Source organism: Trachemys scripta, chromosome 12, assembly GCF_013100865.1.
Source record: "Trachemys scripta elegans isolate TJP31775 chromosome 12, CAS_Tse_1.0, whole genome shotgun sequence".
NCBI lineage: Eukaryota > Metazoa > Chordata > Testudines > Emydidae > Trachemys > Trachemys scripta.
Genome location: NC_048309.1, coordinates 18,341,918 through 18,363,100, shown reverse-complemented (window position 1 = coordinate 18,363,100; position 21,183 = coordinate 18,341,918). Strand labels below are relative to the sequence as shown.

Genomic DNA, 21,183 nt, shown 5'->3' with positions numbered 1-21,183 from the left:
CATTCTACCAATGAGTATCAAGCACTGATTCTGCTATCAGCAACCCTGCTCTCTAAAGCAAAAGGTAGCTAGTACAGAAGTTTCTCCTTCTTGATCATGACATGCACTAGCAGATGTTCTACTAGAGTTCATCACTAAACAATACGAGATTCAGAAGGACGTATATTATCGGAGCAATCACCCAGACACTGAAAAAGCTGAGTCCCTCTGACAACATACAAATTGGTTTAAGAAAGGTTTTTACAGCTTCTGTAGACGTTATTTTGAAGGAAATGGAATTCTCAAATGTCTATCCAAGATAAAAGTCTCTACAGGGTGGCAGAACAGCAACTCAGAAATTTAAACAAATTAAGGACAAGGAACAAATATTTCATGTATTTATTTCCCATACACTTGGCTCCTCTTTTGACTGAGAAACATGAATGGTAGTTTCTTGAATTAAGGTCTGTGTTTAAGATGAGCAACATTTGAGAAGTCACTCCATTTTACTATTATACCCTAAGCTGTGTTAACTAGTTTTTCCAGTTTCCAAATTTTTATATGAAATCCTTTACACTGCTCTTTGAATATCCTTTAGATAGGTCATTTCCCCTACCCTTAAAAACTGAAGTTATTAGCTCCCTTGAAATTACACCTAGTATTAGTGCCAGTAGTTAAATGATTCTTTAAGAAGATACTCTCTGAAAAGCAGGCAATCTTCAAGGCATCTGAAGTTGGTGACCCAAATATTGGGCATCCCAAAACATTCGTCATTTTTCAAAATCTTAGCCAACAATTGCATCTGAAGAAGTGAGGTTCTTATCCACAAAAGCTTATGCTCCCAATACTTCTGTTAGTCTCAAAGGTGCCACAGGACCCTCTGTTGCTTTTTACAGATTCAGACTAACACGGCTACCCCTCTGATACTAGCCAACAATTGCAGCAGCAGCTGCTTTGGTGCAAAGATGAATTTTGCTTTTTTCCAAGAATCACAAAGAACTTTACAGTCATTAATAATCAATTTTCACAACACTTCTGTGAGGTACATGTGATCTTCCCCACTTTATGGAGGAAAAAAATCCAGGTTAAGTGATTTTCTCAACTCTGTGGCACAGCTGGGAACAGAATAAAGACCTGCTAATCCCCAGTCCTGAGCTTTAATCACTAGAGCAGGGGTCAGCAACCTTCGGCATGCGGCACACCAGGGTAATCCGCAGGCATGTCCCCCCGCAGCTCCCAGTGGCCGGAAACGGTGAACCTCGGCCACTGGGAGCTGCAAGGGGCTGGGCCCGTAGACGGTCACCGTAAACAAAATACCTCGCGGCCCACCAGCAGATTACCCTCATGGGCTGCGTGCCGAAGGCTGCTGACCCCTGCACTAGACCAGGATTCCTCTTATCCAGTCTGCCTCCTGGCACTGAAGGGCTTTACACTGGTGTAACTCTATTGATGTCAATGGAGTAATGTAATGGTGAATCAGGCACGCAGTATAGACCTAATTATTCTTAAATTTGTCCTAAAAATTGTCTATCAAGTTTTAACTTGAATATCTCCAGTGATGGCGACTGCATAAGCTCTCATTCTGACAGTTACAAAAATTTCCTGCTATTTAAACTAAATGTTCCTTGATACAGTTTAATTCTATTACTTCTTTTCTGTGCCTTTTGATAGATAAAATGAAACTGCTCCCTTCCTCTACAACTTCCTTGTAAACTGCCAGGCGAAAAAGCTTGTCTTTATTAATTACATTTAATAAAAAAATGTTTTTAACCAAATGCAGCATCCCTCTTTCCCCAGCTTTTACCTGAACTCTTGTCAATGAAGTCCATGGACTCTTCACTTGCACTACAATGACTGGAGGTTGCTTTTTTCTCTGCATCCTGTTCAACATCGGATCCAGTGTGAACTGATGAGTTTGTACTCATTGGTGACCGTGGCATATCTGTCAAGGAAATCCTTCGACCAGTGTTGCTCAGCATAGATTTGCTCATTAGAATCTTGGGTGATGCTGTCATGTCGAAGTTCAGTTTGATTTTCTCTTGTTTGTCTGTCTTTGCAGTTCCAGCTGCTGGGTTTGCAGGATCTAACAACATTTGGTATTGGTTGTTGGGAGTATATGGTGTCCGGAAAGGTGCGTAATTAAATACTCCAAACTTTCTACGAATATTCTCCACATAAACCTCCATCTCTTGCATTGCACTGTTGAAGATGCTTTTAGTCTTTTTCACAGAAAAAGGAATTTCTTTAGACATGAGGTAGCAATTATTTATTGGAACCCAGGCCCTATATACAAAACAGCAAAAAAAAAAAAAGGAAAGATATAAAATTAAATTCCACATTGTTTATTTGAAATTGCTAGTTTTTAACCCAGATTAATTTATTTTAATATCATAACATCCCAAGACAAGCACACAATGTATCTTCTAAAAAATCTTGAATGTCCTCTTACTTTAATTAATTTTGCATCATTAGTAGGGTTTTTTGGTAAATAATTTGTGTTTTAGATTACCACTATGTATTTTTTGACTCAGAAACACAACCAGTGAAATGACTCTTCACCTAGAAAATTCATTAAGTCTGTAAAAAGATCCCCTAAAAAACAATCTTCGAATCTAGACTGGCTGGGGTTAAGGCCAAAGTAGAAAAGCCTATCAGAGAGTTTGTTTTGGAAGGACTGTTTAGCAGTTGTGGCATGCACATTCTTTACAGTGTAAAATTGTATGCATACTGTATAGTATACTCTGAAGTTCTATCAGGACAGGTGCTGTAGAGAGGTTTCGAGAATTTATTTTATTTTATTTTCCGTGATTTCATGTAGATATCCAACTCCAGACCTACCAAACCCACAGGTGACTGTAAAATTCCAGGAGCTCTGACTTAATTATTCCATAGCCATAAAGAGTACATAAATGCACGGCCTCATACAGCCCTATAGATTCATGTTTTCAATTCTTGCTAAACCCACTGTTAATGGTTACTGTATCCTCTATCTAGTAGAGCTCTGACCAGGCTAAGTGAAATGAATTAACCAAACTCTCTCTGGAGCAAAACTGGCATTTCAAATGAGGATACTACATTTTACAACGTGAATTTTTCATCCAAAATGATGTATTTATTTTTACACTGGCCAGAGAATGGACACAGCCACTTTAAAGGCCTTTTCCATCTCTAAAAACAACAAGGAGCCTGGTGCCACCTTAAAGACTAACAGATTTATTTGGGCATAAGCTTTCGTGGGCAAAAACCTCACTTCTTCAGATGCATAGAGTGAAAGTTACAGATGCAGGCATTATATACTGACACATGGAGAGCAGGAAGTTACTCCGCAAGTGGAGAACCAGCGTTGACAGGGCCAATTCAATCAGGATGGATGTAGTCCACTCCCAATAATAGATGAGAAGGTGTCAATTCCAGGAGAGGAAAAGCTGCTTCTGTAATGAGCCAGCCACTCCCAGTCCCTATTCAAGCCCAGATTAATGGTGTTTCTCCATGTGTCAGTATATAATGCCTGCATCTGTAACTTTCACTCTATGCATCTGAAGAAGTGAGGTTTTTACCCACGAAAGCTTATGCCCAAATAAATCTGTTAGTCTTTAAGGTGCCACCAGACTCCTTGTTGTTTTTGTAGATACAGACTAACACGGCTACCCCCTGATACTTTTCCATCTCTAACATCCATGGTTTTTCAGCCATACAAAACCATCATCTTAACAATTTACTAAGGACATGGATATGAAAGATATCTCCTCATTTTAATATGTGGCAAAACATTAATTTAAAAACATTTAGATAGATTAGATCAGATAAATACATTGATGGTAATAGCCGGAACAGTACTATCTAAACATTCAAAGACAGGATAGTGTAAACAACTTCTGACAGTGTAGAATTATCACAATTTAGAAAGCACAGCCAATTCACACATTTTGATTGAATTCCCACCTGTCGTGTTGGCCAAAGAAACGGGCATCGACTTGCCCATCTTTATCCCTCAGTGCTTTAGCAGGCCAGAATGGAAAGCCTTTGAGTTTAGCCCAGACCAAAGGGTGGGGATTGCTCTAGAGGAAGATGCACAGCACACAGTGAGAAAATATTGTAAGCAATATATTATTTTCCAATTTCTGACACACAGAGTGGTTTTTCATTTTATTCATTATTTAGATTGCAACAAGGCCCACAATGCATAAGGCACTTTCCAAATAAGAAGGAAGATACAATCCCTGTCTGGAAGAGCTTATTACCCAATGATTATTTCCATGAATTAATCAATCACTATTCTGCAAACTGTACATTATTATGCAGCTTTTAGGTTTATGCATAGCCCAACCATTAGAAATTAGCCTTTATAATAATGATAATTATAATTTTAAAAAATCTAAAATGTCAACCGAATACAATATGTACTTACAAGAAACCACAGTAAACCCATCAAAATATTGTAAGCAGCAGTTCTTTGAAAAAGCACCAGCACTTCTACATATTCAAATTGGATGTTCTGATAGCTTTCTTTTTCCCTTTCCCTGTCCTAAATGTTTGTTGCACTCTGTCTAAGTATGAGCCTGGTCTTGCAAGCTCTCATTTCCCCTGAAGCCAGGAGACTTCTGCATGCAGACGGCTTGAAGGGTCAGGCTCTTGGATTATCGGTTTCTGCTTGAGAAGTTGTGTCTTAATATATGTCTGTTATAGGTTATGCATACCTGGTATGATATTTAAAATGTCATCATCAGAAGATGTGCAAGCTACATTTTCAAGCCCAGAAATGCACATTCACATATTAAAAATCCTACCCTGCTTCCAAGTGTCACATGTAAGCACAGATGACCTAAGAATAAGGATATTTTCTTTGGGGGCCCGGGAAATAAGCAGGAGACAAGTAAATTTTAAAACGCTTCCATCATCCAGTACTAGATGTCAACACCATCTGTAATCATCAGACTGTACATATCCTTTGTAACAGTGCACAGTACAACAGTCAAACACTCTGATAACATTAAGATATGTTTAGCAAAATCCCTAACTTCCGTGTTTGTTCCCCAGAACCGAGAAATCCATTTGGACCCACTATGAAGACCATGGATGTGCAAAAGAGCACACTAAGTAACTCAACTTTTGACTTTTCATATCCATTGCAGCCACAATAAGCAGCTTTTTAAACTTTTTCCCTTGGTCCAGATCCATAACCACTCACTGATTTAAAATGAGGGGCACAAGAAACAATATATTCATACACACTTAATGGTAACTTTTTTGCTTAAGAAAAGTGTTAAACTACAAAAATCTTTGACTTACACAAGGCTCACAAAACCAGTTCTCTCGTTTTTGGCAAGCAGCTAAATAACATTCTGGACACACTTCGATTTCATTCATCTGCAACAAGAAAGTGAACAGCTACTGCAGAGTTCAAAACAATCTAAGCTGTGATTAAAACATTATTATTCTATTCTGTCTAGGATCCTGCTATCACTAGGAGGAAAATGTGCAGCCACAGATCACTTTGTAGATAATTATACTTTTTGCCAAGTCATTACAACATGGTTTTGAGAAGCATTTGCTCTTCCCCATATTTGGTTGTTGGGAACATCAGACAGAACATTTTACATGTGAAAGATACACTGAAGGATTCTGATGAGGTATTATTCAGGACAGATGAATCAGCATGATTAAGCTGCATATACTTCTTTTTTAAACTAAAATGATGAAAAATTTACCATTGTTAAAGTAAAATGTAATACTTCTCTACCCATCATAGGTGTATCCTATTGTTGGTAAAATAAATGATCACATAATAGATCACAATTTAGATTATATTTTATAACTGTTGTGTCTCAGTGACAAAAATAAAATCTTAGTTTGAGAAGGAGAGAAGACACTTCATTCATAATCACATATAAAATACTTTATTCCTCATGTAAAAGGTTTTTTTAAATAAACAAATGGAGAATTACAAGAAGATCAGCCACCACGCTTTTAATTTGTATTATTCAGAATCACCAAATTTTCAGAACTTCTTTATAAGAATTGGGGGCACTTATGGGATGACCCAGAGGTGTAGAAATCGGTGAGTTTCGATACAAAGGGTCAGATCATTAGACAATTTGCAACTGCTATGGGTCAAATAAATTACGTTTACAAAAGTCAGTTTTAACTTTCTAGTGCCAAATGCTCAGGCCCAGACTTTCAGAACTGCCACTGCATTAATGCAATTGCAAATGACCATTTACACATCTGACTAGCAAGTTTAAGACTAGCAAATTTAATCCAGCAAGTTTAAGACTATCATACTTAAAGACTGAAACTATGATTAAATAAAACATTTTATACTTCACACATGAATCTATAAAAATGTCTTTTACATTTTAATTGATACAGCCAGAAAAATTAAATTAACTGGGGAACACGTACCTCATGTTCACAGATTTTGATTATGACTTTTGCTGTTTGTGTCAATTTGTGATTTCCTAAGGGAACGACAAGGAAAGAGGATCAACTAAAATGATTGTTGTCCTAAAATTAGATTAAAATTTACATTTTCTTTCTAAAAAAGTTCAATATTCAGGTAAATGAGATCCATTTGAAAGGAAAAACATCTAAAAAAGCATTTTAAAGTCTGTATAAATGTAGTGCTTGTGAAAGCAATAAACTATCATTTCCTCTTTAATCCCATGCATAACATGGCAATAGCTATGTGAAAGATTTTCTCTTAATACCCCTTCCCAGTCAGTTTGCATTGGGACGATTCTGAGGGGTATCACACAGAGTCAAGTTTCAGTCTGGAATTCTCTCTTGTCTGTTCCTGCATTTGCATGGAGGTTGTTAAATAGCAGTGCAACTGTATTGTTGAGGCGCTTCTTTTAACAGATACATGAAATATAGTTTCCTCAAATAAAGCTTTTACAAAGCACTCCCCATTCTGCATGCCACTGAAGACCACACATTTTAAAGTTAGGACCGTTGGTGAGATGAACACAGGCAGCTTTGTGCCTGTGACAGTTCTCCAAACATACTCTATTTCTTTAGGCACTAGAGTAATTAATAGGTAGATATTATCAGCATTCACCAACTATGAATCTAGAAACTGCTCTACTATTACAGTTCTTTTCACAATTTTAATTTCCTGGAAGCAAGCACACACTTACCCCCATTGTAAATAATGCAATTGTGCAAAATCCATTTGGCATCAGCCAAAAATGCTTCAGTGCAACCATACATTTTCTTTTTAACATTCTGCAAAGAAGAACATCAGAAATATATGAGGAAGCAGAGATCATTTTCCAATGTAAAGGACATCCCCCTTTTTAAACTATTTTTCCTATCAACCACCCAATTAATAAATGTTAGTGCACACAATTAATCATATGGTTGTTATATATGCAAGAACTGTTTTCAGAATCAGAATATACCCCATGTAATTTTTTACTACTCCAAAAGTACATTCACTATCAAAATGTACTTCACATAATTAAAAAAATGTATAGGAGGCATTCAATAATTCTTTCAAATTTTTAAAAAATGGGTAATTCCCTGGTATGGCGTGTATATGGTATACATCTGTATGCAGAAAATTCAGTCTCCAGTTTCCTCTACTCCCCCATTTTCACTTTACATTACTGCAATTACTGGGTTAATGGGTCAAGAGAGTTTTAAAAGATAGGGGCCATGTTATAGCATACCTAATACAATACAATGGTTTGGATTCCCTGGTCTACGCATGGTACAAAGTGAAATTAAAGCAGACAGAGATGTGTGCTGGAGAATTCACCATGTATAGGGGGAAATGTCTGCCAAAAGAAAATAGTTGGAGGTAGATCTACCACCCTCTGAGCCAGAAAACCACTACCTCACTCCATTCTACTACCAACAAGAAGGGAGGGAGTGTGTCATGGCAAATAAAGGGCATGGTGGAGCGGACTCTGCCATGTTCAATTCTACACTGGTGTAAAAACCTTGAGGAATCTCACCTCTGTGGCATAAATTAAAGCTGAACTTCTGAAACTTTAACTTATGATGGAGCCAACTGACTGAGAATCAGGGGGTCATGACTGATTCCTTGGCAGCCTTCTTTCTCCTCTGGGAACAAGCTGAGCTCAGGTACAGTAAAGACTATTTGCAGATTTACCCATAAAAGTGAGTCCAGGACTCAGTAAGAGCAGGAGGATTAATTAAACATTAAAATGGTATTACACTGATTTTAGAAACAGGTATTATTAACGCAAATCAGTACCAAAATACTTATAAACAGTATAAAAAACTAAAACACTCCCAACTAAAGTAACTGAATTTTAAAATAAAGCTTCTACCCCTTGCTGCAAACCAACCTTTTCTAATGTACAAAGGTCCATTGGATGAAAGATATATTCTGCATAATCTGGGTGTTGATCCAGTGAAACTGGCTTTTGAAATGGCTCTGTCTGTTAAAAAGGAAAAAAACCAAGCAAACCACACATTACCAATACCAAACAGCTTCACCAGCCCAACATCTGCAATTCCTGTTCTAAACCTACTTACAACTGGGAGGTCTGAGCAAAAGTCCTTCTTTGGAACTACTGATAATACAATTAATGAAGAAGAAAAAGGCTACAACAGAACAGAATGGGCTGAAAGGGTTCATTTCATGGTATGTTCAGCCTCTGGTAGCCACAGGCCTGGATTTAAATCATTTTTTAGAAACAGCTATAAGAGCATAAGGCCTCCAATTTATGCTTTTCTAAAAACAATTAGGAAGTATCTGACATTATATTTTTCCATCAGGCTTTTTTTGGATAGACTGATGTTATGTATAGTACAAACCACTTAATGGGGGAAGAAACAAATTTAACCCAATATAAAGATTGTTGCACAACTATGACAGTAATTCTGCTCAACTGAGATACCTGAAGGATTTCTGGTCTTTCTGACACTCACACTCTGACAGTGCTTCATTTCTCCTCAAAATACCTTTATCAAAGATGGCTTAGCAAAGCAGAACTGTTTTAATTCTCCCTTATTAAATGCTGTTTACAGCTAGCCCACTTCAACCTCACAGTCCTACAAAATCCCTCAGAAACTTGCTGGCTCTGTATGTCTCCATCTGCCAAATTTTATCCTAGTTTGCAGGGAAGAGGGAGAAATTCAGACAGATTTGCGTTACCTTGAATTATTTCATGAACCAACTGGTTTCCTGTGACTGAATTACAGGAACAGGGAACCAATAGGAGAATTTTGTCAGGTACAAAATAACATTTTATTTTAAAGTGAATTCTGTTTAATAAGGGCAAAAATCTCTAGATTGGATCATCCTGATTAGGATATATATATAGAGGTAGAGGTGTGTGGTGGGGGAAGAAAGAAAGAAAGAAAGAAAGAAAGAAAGAATTTTGTTGTAAAAAAAGGCACATAGTACCATATTTTTCTGGAATATATGGACTATAATATTCCAGAGATAATCAGCTTCAATTTAAAAATACTATGATTGACAGGTTTTAATCACAAGCCTGAAGGAGGAAATACCCCAAATATATTCATTAAGCAACATCTTTCTAACTGCATTTTCACATAGATAATAATTCTTGGCATACTCTTTTGTAAACAAACAATGCAACTTTGCTTCTGAAAAGCAGCAGTTAGAATTTCTAATAGCTCATTATAATAGCACAAGATTTACAACACCAGAGTTAGAAGATTTTCAAAGGACAAAACTCAACAATACTCAAGATGCTGGTCTTCCTAGAAACTGCTGTTACTATTTTGCTTAAGTATTTATATAAAAGAGATCAGAATTGGTAAAAGCCAATGACTCAAACTCTTGTTTTCATAACATAACTTCTTACTGTAATACTGTGGACCCAGAGTCATTTTCTGAGTTTCTGTCTCTATAGTATCATCTGTGTAGGAATGGGAATGGAAGGCAGTTTATTAACAAAGGATTTGAAACAATCCTTCACAAATCATCTAGAAGATCCTAGTCAGATTTACTTCTTTATCACTAGTCCTTGAAGTCCACACAGGCTTACAGAGGGAGAGTGGGATGAAGGTGACAACTGAATCCTCCTAAAAGTTCCAGACCTACAGCAATGGAGGGACAAAACTAAGACAGACGCCGAGACAGACTCCTGCATATCAGAGCCATCTTAATCAGCCTTCTGAGGATTCCATCAACAGGTGGTGTACTGCTGGCACAGAACAGAAGAAATGGCTGGGAAAATGGGAGCATGGCTGGACCACACTTGCAATTTGGTAATCTCTGGCTGTTAGAGTAGCTCCTTGGAGCCAAAGGCAGCCAAGCACAATTCTAAAGCTGCTCTGACTTCTGTCAGTTTCTGAATAATCCCCTGGCCAGACCCCAGGATCAGGCAAAGATTAAGCATGACATGGAGTCACCTTCTGCTCCATAACCCCCCCCCCCCCCCCCATCTCAGCTTCCTCTGTAAATTTACAGGAGCAAGCTAAACTGATAAAAGTTTTAAACTAATATACGTCTGTCCACACAGGGATCCACACTGGTTTAACTAAACAAGTGCAAGATTGTGTAGAAACATGCCTCTGTAGAGACTACTCTAGACCCTAAATTTATCTTGCACATATAAAGAAAAGTTGCGAATTAAACCAATACAAAGCAGGTATAAACCAACGTACCACCACCCTTTTAATTAAATCAATGCAACTTTGTGGTTAGGCCACGTCTCTAGCTACAGTTGTAGCCATCTAGCAGCAATGCTGCTAGTGAATAGATAGAAAGGATTCCTTCCCTCTAGCCCTGGAGAAACATTCAAGCGCACAATTTTGCTGCTAAAAAAAGAAGCAGCAAGCTTTGACTGTGTAGAAATTCGTGGCTTAGGACCTCAACACACCAAGGAAAATTTCTCATTGACCTTTGTTGAGTGGGGAAGTGTTGACTTTTATTTTCTATTTATTATTCATTATATCTACTCTAAATATTGTTAAACTGCTAGCTTAATTCTTCCTTAAATTTATTCCTCAATTAATCCCTGAATCTCATACAGCAACAGTAAAACTTTAGCCTGCTGAACTTGACTGGGACTCATGAGATCTAGGTTCTGCACCCATTTCTATCACAGGTTTCCTGGGTGATATGGGAACAGTCACCTAAACATTCTGAGCCTCAGTTTCTCCATCTATAAAATGATCTATAAAATTGGGCCTACCCCTTACACACAGTGTGAGGTTTTTGATCATTCAGACTCTACTGTGAATATCAAAGACTACAAATAAAATAATTAAGCAGAAGAACAGCGTTATCATCCAAACCTGTGCTAACACTGATGCGGTCTACACTGATACCAGGAAACCTTTCATTTTACATGCATACCAACAGATTACGCAGCACCATAATAAATTACATTGCTGTTTGCCATCAACAACTACAGATATATGTGGGCAACTAACTAGCTCGAGATCAAATATACAATAAGCTATGCCATGACCAAGATCAACAAAAGGAAACAAACTATATAGCATTAAATTATACATGCGAGTCTAATGTAAAAAATATTTTCCTTACCCCTGGCTGTTTCATTTTCTGTAGTGCAAACTTGAGCAAGTATGATAGCTGTTCAATGGTGAGCATTGTCATAGCTTTACTCTGCGTTTCTATGCATTCTGCTACAGTAATTTTCTACAAATTAAAATTACAAATATTTAATCAGAAAACATTTCTTGACTGTTTTTCATGATTATTTTACATTAAAATGTCCCTTCATTATTCAAGTGGGTGGTAATAGCTATCCTATGAAAATACAACAGTGCTGATAGCGTAACACAACAAATATAACTTATTCCTCAGATATTTCTTTTACTCAGTATATAATATGAATATATTATAAAACTTTTTAAAAAGTCAAGAAAATTATATCCATTTTCTACTACATTATTATTATTATTATTATTATTAAAGTGAATATGGAGTACTTCAATTCCCAAATTTGACTATGGAATTATGATATGAATAATTGAGAAAATTATCTAGGCCTAATCCAATAAATACTCAAATCGGTATGTGGGATTTACGAATCTTGAAATAATGAGACAATGTGCAGTTCTGTTCCCAAGAATCACTGAAAATGTATGGGTAAATATTTACTTATTCCTCTCAAGAAATAATATTAATACCCACTGCTCTGTAGGCCCTACAGAGCAATTTTTTACGCATTCCCGTAGAGCTGATCTGCTTACTAACAGAAGGAGCACAAGTTAAATTAGCCAAACATTGCAGAATTAGAGGTTCTTGACAAAGTGATCATTCTTTGCAATATAGCGTTCTCTCCAGATGGGAAAACAAAGGAAGTTGAAGATTCAGGGTTAGAAAACAAATGTTATCTAGATACCCAAGACAACAGAAGGGTCTCTGTACTACCCCTTCTACTACCTTTTCCAAGGTGCAGTCACAATAACAAAAGTCCAAACAGAGTAAAAGGAAAACTAATTCTGGTTCTGTGACAATTTTCCTCGAATCTCAAGAACAAGAGACACATACACAGGTCCTTATATCAAACTAACCTCACATTCTGGGCAAAACCAATCACCCTCTGGTTCCGCTGTCAGTTTCAGACACTTAGCATGATAAACCCGAGGACAGAGTTCACAGCAGAGGACTTGGCCTTCCCGATGACAAACCCAGCAATAGAAATCATTCCGTCCATCCTGTGGTACAACATCAACAGGGTCTGTGGTGAGTGGCTGCTTCATATAGTAAAACGGACCATGTCTTAGTTCTGACTGAAATGTAGGCAAGAAAGACAGGTTTGGTTTCAAAACAAATCTGTATTTTCAAATAAGTAATAAAAAAATAACAATATTCATAATAAAAAACAAACAGCAGTTTACAGAGCTCATTTAGCATTTGTGCAGGTACATTATCTCATTAAATGCAGAATGGATATATGTAAATAGGTTTACTCTGTACTGATATGCACACTAGTGACTCACACTGAATACAAATTGGGGAGATAGGGGGAAACAAGGATACAGTGTGTAGGAGACATAATCCAGTAACAAGACTTGTAGATACCCTCATATTCAATACAGAGATGTGCCCTGTAAAGGTGATAGGTTCCCCAATAGGGAGCAGTGCAAGCTAAGACTTGCAATCTCCACAGCTTTGCCTACAGTAGGAATTCGCACTGTTGCTGAGAACTGTTTGCACAAAACTCCCCTTAACTATAAATGAAAGGCCAGGGCAAAATTATCATCAACAGCATTTCAAAAAGCATGCCTGGTAGAGCCAAACTGACCCCAGGCTCCCTAAATGTACTAGTCCTTTGTTGAAGAGCTGCTAACACTCCCTGGAAAATTGAAAAGAATATTCCATTAGGAATTATCCCACTGATGGCACTTAATTTTCTATTCTTTTCCACCTTCATTAATTATTAGGAATAATTTGAAAAAAGTTATCCTAATTTTAGACAGAGTTTATTTACTATTATTCCTCATTTAACGTCAAACCATAATATTGTGGCATCATAACTGGTTGCTCTGGACATGACTAATATCACGAAGTCCATCAGTCTCATCAACTCAGATTGTGATCTTGTTAGATTTCTAAAGCTACATAGCTGAATAGAGGACAAAGTAGGTGGTGCAGGAAGCAATACTCTTCCCTCTATGTCATTCCAGCTGAAGCTGCTTTTTTTCCAGATCACTTTTAGCCTCTAAATATCCCACAGCACTTTTGGCAACAGTAGGGGTTTTAACAATACTATCCTAGTCAAGTTCCAGTTTGGCTGATATTATGTTCACCTGAGATTTCAATTACATCTGGTAGTACTCATCTCAGTGATATGCAGCACTGCTCTGCACTGCTAAACAGGTACTGTGTGTTTCCACTATAGAGATGGATGAAGTGGATCCCCCTGCTCGCATGCTTTTATTTATAGTAATATAACATTAAAGGTTATGCATATGTAATACATATACTAGTAAAGACTTCTGAAATCATGTGGGATTAGAGATACTGTATAAGGCCTTATATATACTAGGAATTGGCTATCAGTTGTTGAAATTGTAACAAACTACAAATGTAACTGTGAGAGTGAAAACCCCAAGTGCAAAAAGGAAAGCTGTAATTTGCACTGCTAAAACATACCCAGTACTTGAGCAAGGATGCATGGCTGCAAATTACAGTTTTTCTAGTGTACACTTGGGGTTTTCACCCATCCAGCTACTCTGAGTACAGACCAGCAGCAGTTGAAATCAGTGCAAATTCCCAACATAATTTCAAATATCTTATGACTTCACTTGGGGAATAAGCAGCAGATAAATTTCCTAAGCAAAGACACTGTTTTCATAAAAACTTCCTTAGAAATCCACACCGGAGGAAGACATAAGAAAATGGTCATAACTGTTTCTAAATAAAAGAGTTTCAGTTTCCTAGAAGTCATGGGCAACTAAATGTTCGCATGATGGTGCTGGTGTCTTTTAAACATTCATCACCTCACTTCCTTTGAGCCAGGCTGAGCAGCTGAGCTGACCAGCGAGATACATTCATGGGGCTCAAAAAAAGGGCCTGAAGGACTGAAAGTGACAGATTCATTTGCCTAAAAAAGGACATCCTCACACTTGGTTTCTGACCATAGCAAAATGTTCTGATACTACTTTGTTCAATGCTGAATTTTAATGTAAAACTTTGTTTTCTCTATGAGTTGCAGCAGCAGCTCCCCATGCTCTCCCAGCTAGTCAAGTCAGGCTCGAGTAGATAGTCTCTTGGTTTTAAAAAGGGCTTATTGCCTGAAGTCTGTATTTATATTAAGTTAACATGAGATGACTAATAAAATAGCAAACTAAAGAAAACTACAGTAATATTTACAAATGGATTTGGAGAAATCAATATGATGCTTTACCCACTTGTGTGAAAAAGAGTTACTGCTAGTTAGGAAAATGAGCTGCAGCCAAGAAGGCTTATGTGATAACTGTCTAGTTAAGAATTCTAATTTTTCAACATGTTTTATACATATTCTCTGACTCCATAACTCTTTGGTTACAGATTCATAGATCTCACGGCCAGAAGGGACCACTAGGATCATTTAGTGTGACCTCCTGCGTAACACAGGCCACAACACTTTCCTAGCATGTATCTTTTAGAAAAACAGAATATTCCATAGATTTTATTCTAACACACATTGGCATCACGCTGAAAAGGACCACTTAAAATTCAACACACTCTCAGCTTTCATTGTACATTTCTTTGTACATACCAAAAATGGTATAAAACAAATTTCTACACCAGTCTTCAGATTACCTTTAAGGGTTAATAGGACAGGCGGTCAATTTACATGGTAAACAGTCCACTTTCAGAGTGGCTCAGCAATAAGGCCAACAGATTCACTACAAACCCCCAGTTTTGTCTTATCAAAAACACGAAAGAAATCAAGAATGCCCATTAATTTCAGGATGGCTTTTGGACTCAACTGCTTTAGAAAACAAATTCTCATTAGTTGCTTGCAGATAATGCGAAGTGATTCTTTGGCATGAGAAAGTAAAAATTAAAAAATAAAGCATTTAATATTTAAAATGGAATTTAGGGCTGTCAAATGACTAAAAAAATTAACCATGATCAATCGCAAGATTTTAAAAAATTGCCCTAATTGCAATTTTAAATCACACTGTTAAACAACAACAGAATACTATTTATTTAAATATTTTTGTGTTTTCTCTATATTTTCAAATATATTGATTTCAGTTACAACGCAGAATACAAAGTGTACAGTACTGATGACGGGTTCTGCTCGATAATTATTCAAATCAGTGTGGGTCACTGCACATTCATTTTCATCATCTGAGTCAGATGCCACAAACAAAAGGTTTATATTCTTTTTTTGGTGGTTCATGTTCTGTAGTTTCCACATTGGAGTTGCTCTTTTAAGACTTCTGACAGTATGTTCCACACCTCAGACCTCTCAGATTTTGGAAGGCACTTGAGAGTCTTAAACCTTGGGTTGAGTGCTGTAGCTATCTTTAGAAGTCTCATATTGGTACCTTCTTTGTGTTTTGTCAAATCTGCGGTGAAAGTGTTCTTAAATCAAACAACATATGTTGGGTCATCATCCAAGATTGCCCTAACACAAATAAGCGTCATCTGCATGGAAGCATGTCCCCTGGAATGGTGGTAGAAGCATGAAGGGGCATACAAATGTTTGGCATATCTGGCACATAAATATCTTACAACGCTAGCTACAACAGTGCCACGAGAATGCCTGTTTTCACTTTCAGGTGACACTGTAAATAAGAAGCAGGCAACATTATCTCCCACACATGTAAACAAACTTGTTTGTCTTAGCGATTGGCTGAACAATAAGTAGGATTGAGTGGACTTGTAGGCTCTGAAGTTTTACATTGTTTTGTTTTTGAATGCAGTTATGTAAAAAATAAAGTTACATTTTTAAGTTACATTTTCACAAGAGATTGCACTATAATACTAGTATGACGTGAATTGAAAAATCCTATTTCTTTTATCTTTTTTACAGTCCAAATATTTGTAATAAAAAATAGTATTCTGTGTTGTAAATGAAATCAATATATTTGAAAATGTAGAAAAACATCCAAAAATATTTATAATAAATTTAAATGGCTATTCTCTTATTTTTTAACAATGTGATTAAAACTGTGATCACGATTAATTTTTTAAATCTAGTTAATTTGCTTTCCGTTAATCGCTTGACTTAACTGCGATTAATTGACAGCCTTAATGGAACTTTAATAAGGAGATAGTGCACAGAAGCCCAGTTTTTCAGAGGGTGCTCAAACCAGCTTCTGAATTTGTTCCAGCAGGTCAGGTAAACTCTGAACAGTATTATATGGTGCACCTGTAATTTCACCTGGACACAGAAAATAAAAATACCCACAAGGAGTGTGACCCTTTGATTCATCTGGTTTGATTTAGGCAATGGCCACTATCCAGTGATTCAGGGGAAAAATTCACCACCAGGTGCTTATAAAGCACATAGATACTTGTTAATGCTTGTAACAGGGGTAAGGGGGAGGGGAAATCCTTCTCCGACCTGAGTTTTGATTTTCCTGATACTATTTCCATATTAATGATGACAAATACTGTTATGAATAAATTTTGTCCTTTTAAAAGATCTAGCTAAATTAATTAATATAATTTAGAATATATTCCTCAATAACTTCTTTTGCTCAGAAGTTCAGATGTTGGCAATATGCTAAGAAAAGTAGCATTTCATTTGATTTAGTTTAAATTTCCTATGTTTTGGCTTCACAGAGTGCCCCTTGTTTTCACAGGTATTAGGGAAGACAAAGGCCTATTAAGCTATCTTGTCCATTCACCACAATCAGCTAATGGAGATCTGCAGTACAATATGAAACTGAGTAAAGAGGAGAACGCTCCAGATTCATTCTCATTACATCCTTAATTATTTCATGTGCTACTATCACATTAAGACAATGAGTTCCATTACCTGCTCTTTATTGTTACTGTTCAATAGGCCAGGTTTCTTTTTCTTTTTAATAGGGCTTGTAGATGCATCTTGGGGGGAGTGGCCATTGGAAGAGTGTGGAGGGCTGGGAAACTTCCTCTTTTGTGCTGTGCGTTCGGCAGAGCCAGGATCTATAACAAATACGATAACACAATTAAAGAGTCCATAATATACTTCCTGAAATGTCTGCTGAAAATGCATCCAATCAAGGCCTACATAGCTCTGCAGTCTGCATTTCTTTACTGTTTCACTGAATAGAGCACTATTTCTCAATCTCTTTTCAACCAGTAGTTGATAAAACTGGTAGCTGGGACATAGCTATGCAATGCCCATACATGCTGTTAGAAAGCTCTCAGCTTACACTCAGGTTTAAATTTAAAATAAACTTTTCTTGTTTTCATGAGTAATTCTGAAGCATACAGGATACAGTGATGAAGCTTAGCAGTGGACAGTTCTTTACTAGGGTTATACCTTAAATTTAAGAAGCAAAGATACAACAATATTTGTAATTCTTGATGGCAATATGTCAAGTAACACAGTGGGAACCAGAGGCTACAAAGCTGAAGGAGGGGAATATAGGAGCCACAAATTAATATGAGGTAAATGAGCAATCCAGATTTTCTTCCCTTTATTTCAATAAACCTTTGACATTTTTGATCTAGGAAAATTTCACTTGTCTCTCTCTTTGGTCCCCAAGATATATTATAAATATGCCCCCAAAATAGTAATATTTGTACTTTTACAGCACGTCATTTCAAGATTTCAAAACTTTTTCAAACATGATTTTTTAACAACACAAGATCCTTGTTGATCCCTGTATCCTGTGAAAACCAAGCAAAAATGTGAAGGGATTGGGAAGAGAGATTCAGCCTCAAAAAACAGCTTGACCAGCTTGCTTCAATGAACACCCATCAAGTCAGCCTTCTTTCTCCCATAAAAAAAACAAACTAACCAACCACCAACAAATGAAGCCTCCAACCAGGATTTTAAGCATTATCTGTTCCCCACTGAAAAATTAGGTAATAGGTTTGAGATCTTCAAAGGACCTATTATAAATTTTGCATTTAACAACATTTTTATTCTTGGACTCAATTTTTGTGTTTGATTAAGATCTTTAAGAGGAATTTTTTATGGTCAAGAAAAGGTTAACCTCTATTTAAACTTCTCTTGTGAGAAAGGACTGACAGTGAGTCAAAAGATACAGGAGGAAACACAATATTTGAGTGTTTTTGATTTTTTTTTCTTGTTACCAAATTGAATTGATTTCTAATGAACATGGAAAGTTTGGCTGGATTACAAAGAATTTACTGCCATATTTTAGAAGGCCCAATTAAATAATCACCTGTAGTAGACAATAAGCTCTCACTGAATAAGTCTTGACAAACCAAAGGTGAATGCTAATTATTTAATAGGCTTAATTTAACACCTGCTTAAATTTTCCTTAAACTTTTTAAATGAACAAACAAAGCAGTAAAAGTCTGAAACAAAACAGATTAAAAAAAAAAGATCGGGGGACTTTTCCCATGGGTCTCTTCAGTCACTTCTCCCCTTCAAACAAATGCCTGACAAACTGAGGCTGGTCTACACTTAAAAATTAGATGGACCTAACTATGTAGCTCAGGGCTGTGAAAAACCTTGTGTCCTGATTACTGTGGTTAGGTTGACCTAACCCAGGGGTTCTCAAACTGGGGGTCGGGACCCCTCGGGGGTCATGAGGTTATTACATGGGGGGGGAGGGGTCGCAAGCTGTCAGCCTCCATCCCAAGCCCTGCTTTGCCTCCAGCATTAATAATGGTGTTAAGTATATAAAAAAGTGTTTTTAATTTGTAAGGGGGGGGGTTGCACTCAGAGATTTGCTATGTGAAAGGGGTCACCAGTAAAAAGGTTTAAGAACCACTGACCTAACCCCTGGTGTAGATGCGAGAAGGTCGAAGGAAGAATTCTTCCATTGACCTAGGTACCACCTCTCAGAGAGGTAGATTAACTGCAACAACAGAAAAACTTAGGAAGGGTCTACATTATGCACCACAACTGTGCCTCCTTAGAGGCTGTAGTGTAGACATGGCCTAACCATGCTGATTTACAAAACATCCCAAAAGATATAGCACTCTTAACTAAGCTGTATTGTGAGACCTGTTTAGATCCAGAGAGCAGCAACAGAGTTACACAGATTCATATTAAATTGCACATCACTTCAGAGTTCATACTGAAGTGGCAGGACAAAATGAATTCTTTACTGTTCATCAGCAAGTCCATCCATCCTCTTCCTGCATCACATATGCACACACACACACATACCCTCCCCTTAACATCCACCATAGTAGGACCTGGTCTATTCTTAAAAAGTTTTGCTATATTTAAAAAATATTTTTGCCAGGATAAGCCTGATCTCCATTATGAAGATTTGCCAGTATAGCTAGTGTAAACGAGGGTATGTGTTGCAGCCACTATCCTCCCAGGGGAAGGTAAGATCTCCTTCCTAGCTCATCAATATCTACCTTTACATTTCTAAAGATGTAACCTGTTGAGACACAAGGTACTCTTTCTCCCACAACCTGAGGCAGAATGGACTAGTTCCACAGCACTATCTTCTCGTAACATCTTGTCCAGGACAGTCTTTTTATTCTGTGCTAGTAGAATGCCTAGCACAATGGGGTCTTGGAGCATGGAGGGGGCTCCTATGCACTATGGCAATACAATAATAATAATATGCTGGGTTTCACTGCACTAGTGTAGTTGCACTGCTCTGGTGCAGCATGTATACACTAGGGGATTTTCACTGATGAACTTACAGCAGTGTAAAAAAGCCTCCTGGAGACATTAAGGCCTAAGTTTGATACTGGGAATTAAATCTTGGTCTGCCACAACAGTGCAGATCACTGTCAAAAGACTAACGTATGTTTGCGCATTTAATTTTCTAAATGTCATTGACAGAGATGGTGTGTTTTATACAGCCATCAGCAATCAGACTAGATAGAAAAAGTAGAATGGTGTCCAACCAGCTACAAAAGTCATCTGCCCAGAAAGTTACAGACTGTTGCTCATGTAACCGAACATTCTTGGCCACTAGCCCAGTCAAAAATACGTGCAGAATCTTCACACAGCTGCTGGTCTCAGGAAACCAACAGCTTGAGAAAATAAATACTCAGAGGCTGAAGCAATTAAGTTTGCTCCTTGTGCAAGTTCAGGAAATGCTCAAGAAAGGACTGTACTGCCAGTAGAAAGTAAGTCTATGATATTGGGATGTATTTGGAGAATGCAGGCAAATCACAGGCTTGGAGAAGAATATAAACAATTATGGAAAAGAGAAACTTTCAGCTAAGAAGGTACTTGTGCTAGCCCAAACATATTTATGAAAACACCAACAGAATCTACCCCAATTAGCAATGAACTCTTCTCAGCTGCGGTCAATCATACAACAGTAATTATGATAGGCTGATCGACTGAGAACGAAGAGGATGGTGGCAGTTAATTGTTGGAACTTCCAGTAAAATATTTTAAATATGTCTTCTAATGTTAGAGGCAGTACAACAGAAAGTGATTATCTGGAATTTTCTAGACAAGGCAGTTATTTCTCAGGACAGATACAGTGCTGTATGGCATCTCCCAGGAGGCCCACAAGCACTGCAGCACATCTCTAGCCAGTGATTATCAATCAACAATATGATGAAATAAAGTAACAATTTAAAATAAAACCACTGCACACAAAAACAAGAAAATCAGATGAAGGAAGGTTCAACCAAGAAAAGGCACTTTCAGAGGACTATTCATCTGAGGCCCT

General features: G+C 37.3%; 1 protein-coding gene across 9 annotated transcripts in view; it reads right to left on the bottom strand.

Moving 5' to 3' along the window:
* ZMYND8 (zinc finger MYND-type containing 8) overlaps nt 1-21,183 on the bottom strand; it is a 105,808-nt gene that overhangs the window by 50,338 nt on the left and 34,287 nt on the right. For 8 of the 9 annotated variants that reach the window (XM_034787150.1, XM_034787153.1, XM_034787149.1 and 5 more), the window contains 9 exons: nt 17,385-17,533; nt 12,472-12,690; nt 11,477-11,590; nt 8,295-8,387; nt 7,116-7,203; nt 6,382-6,437; nt 5,269-5,346; nt 3,922-4,037; nt 1,784-2,262 (listed from right to left, as the gene is read on the bottom strand). In XM_034787150.1, the coding sequence (XP_034643041.1) occupies nt 1,784-2,262; nt 3,922-4,037; nt 5,269-5,346; nt 6,382-6,437; nt 7,116-7,203; nt 8,295-8,387; nt 11,477-11,590; nt 12,472-12,690; nt 17,385-17,533 (1,392 nt within the window). The remainder of the gene's footprint in view (nt 1-1,783; nt 2,263-3,921; nt 4,038-5,268; nt 5,347-6,381; nt 6,438-7,115; nt 7,204-8,294; nt 8,388-11,476; nt 11,591-12,471; nt 12,691-17,384; nt 17,534-21,183) is intronic. The other variant, XM_034787152.1, reaches the window with a different exon arrangement.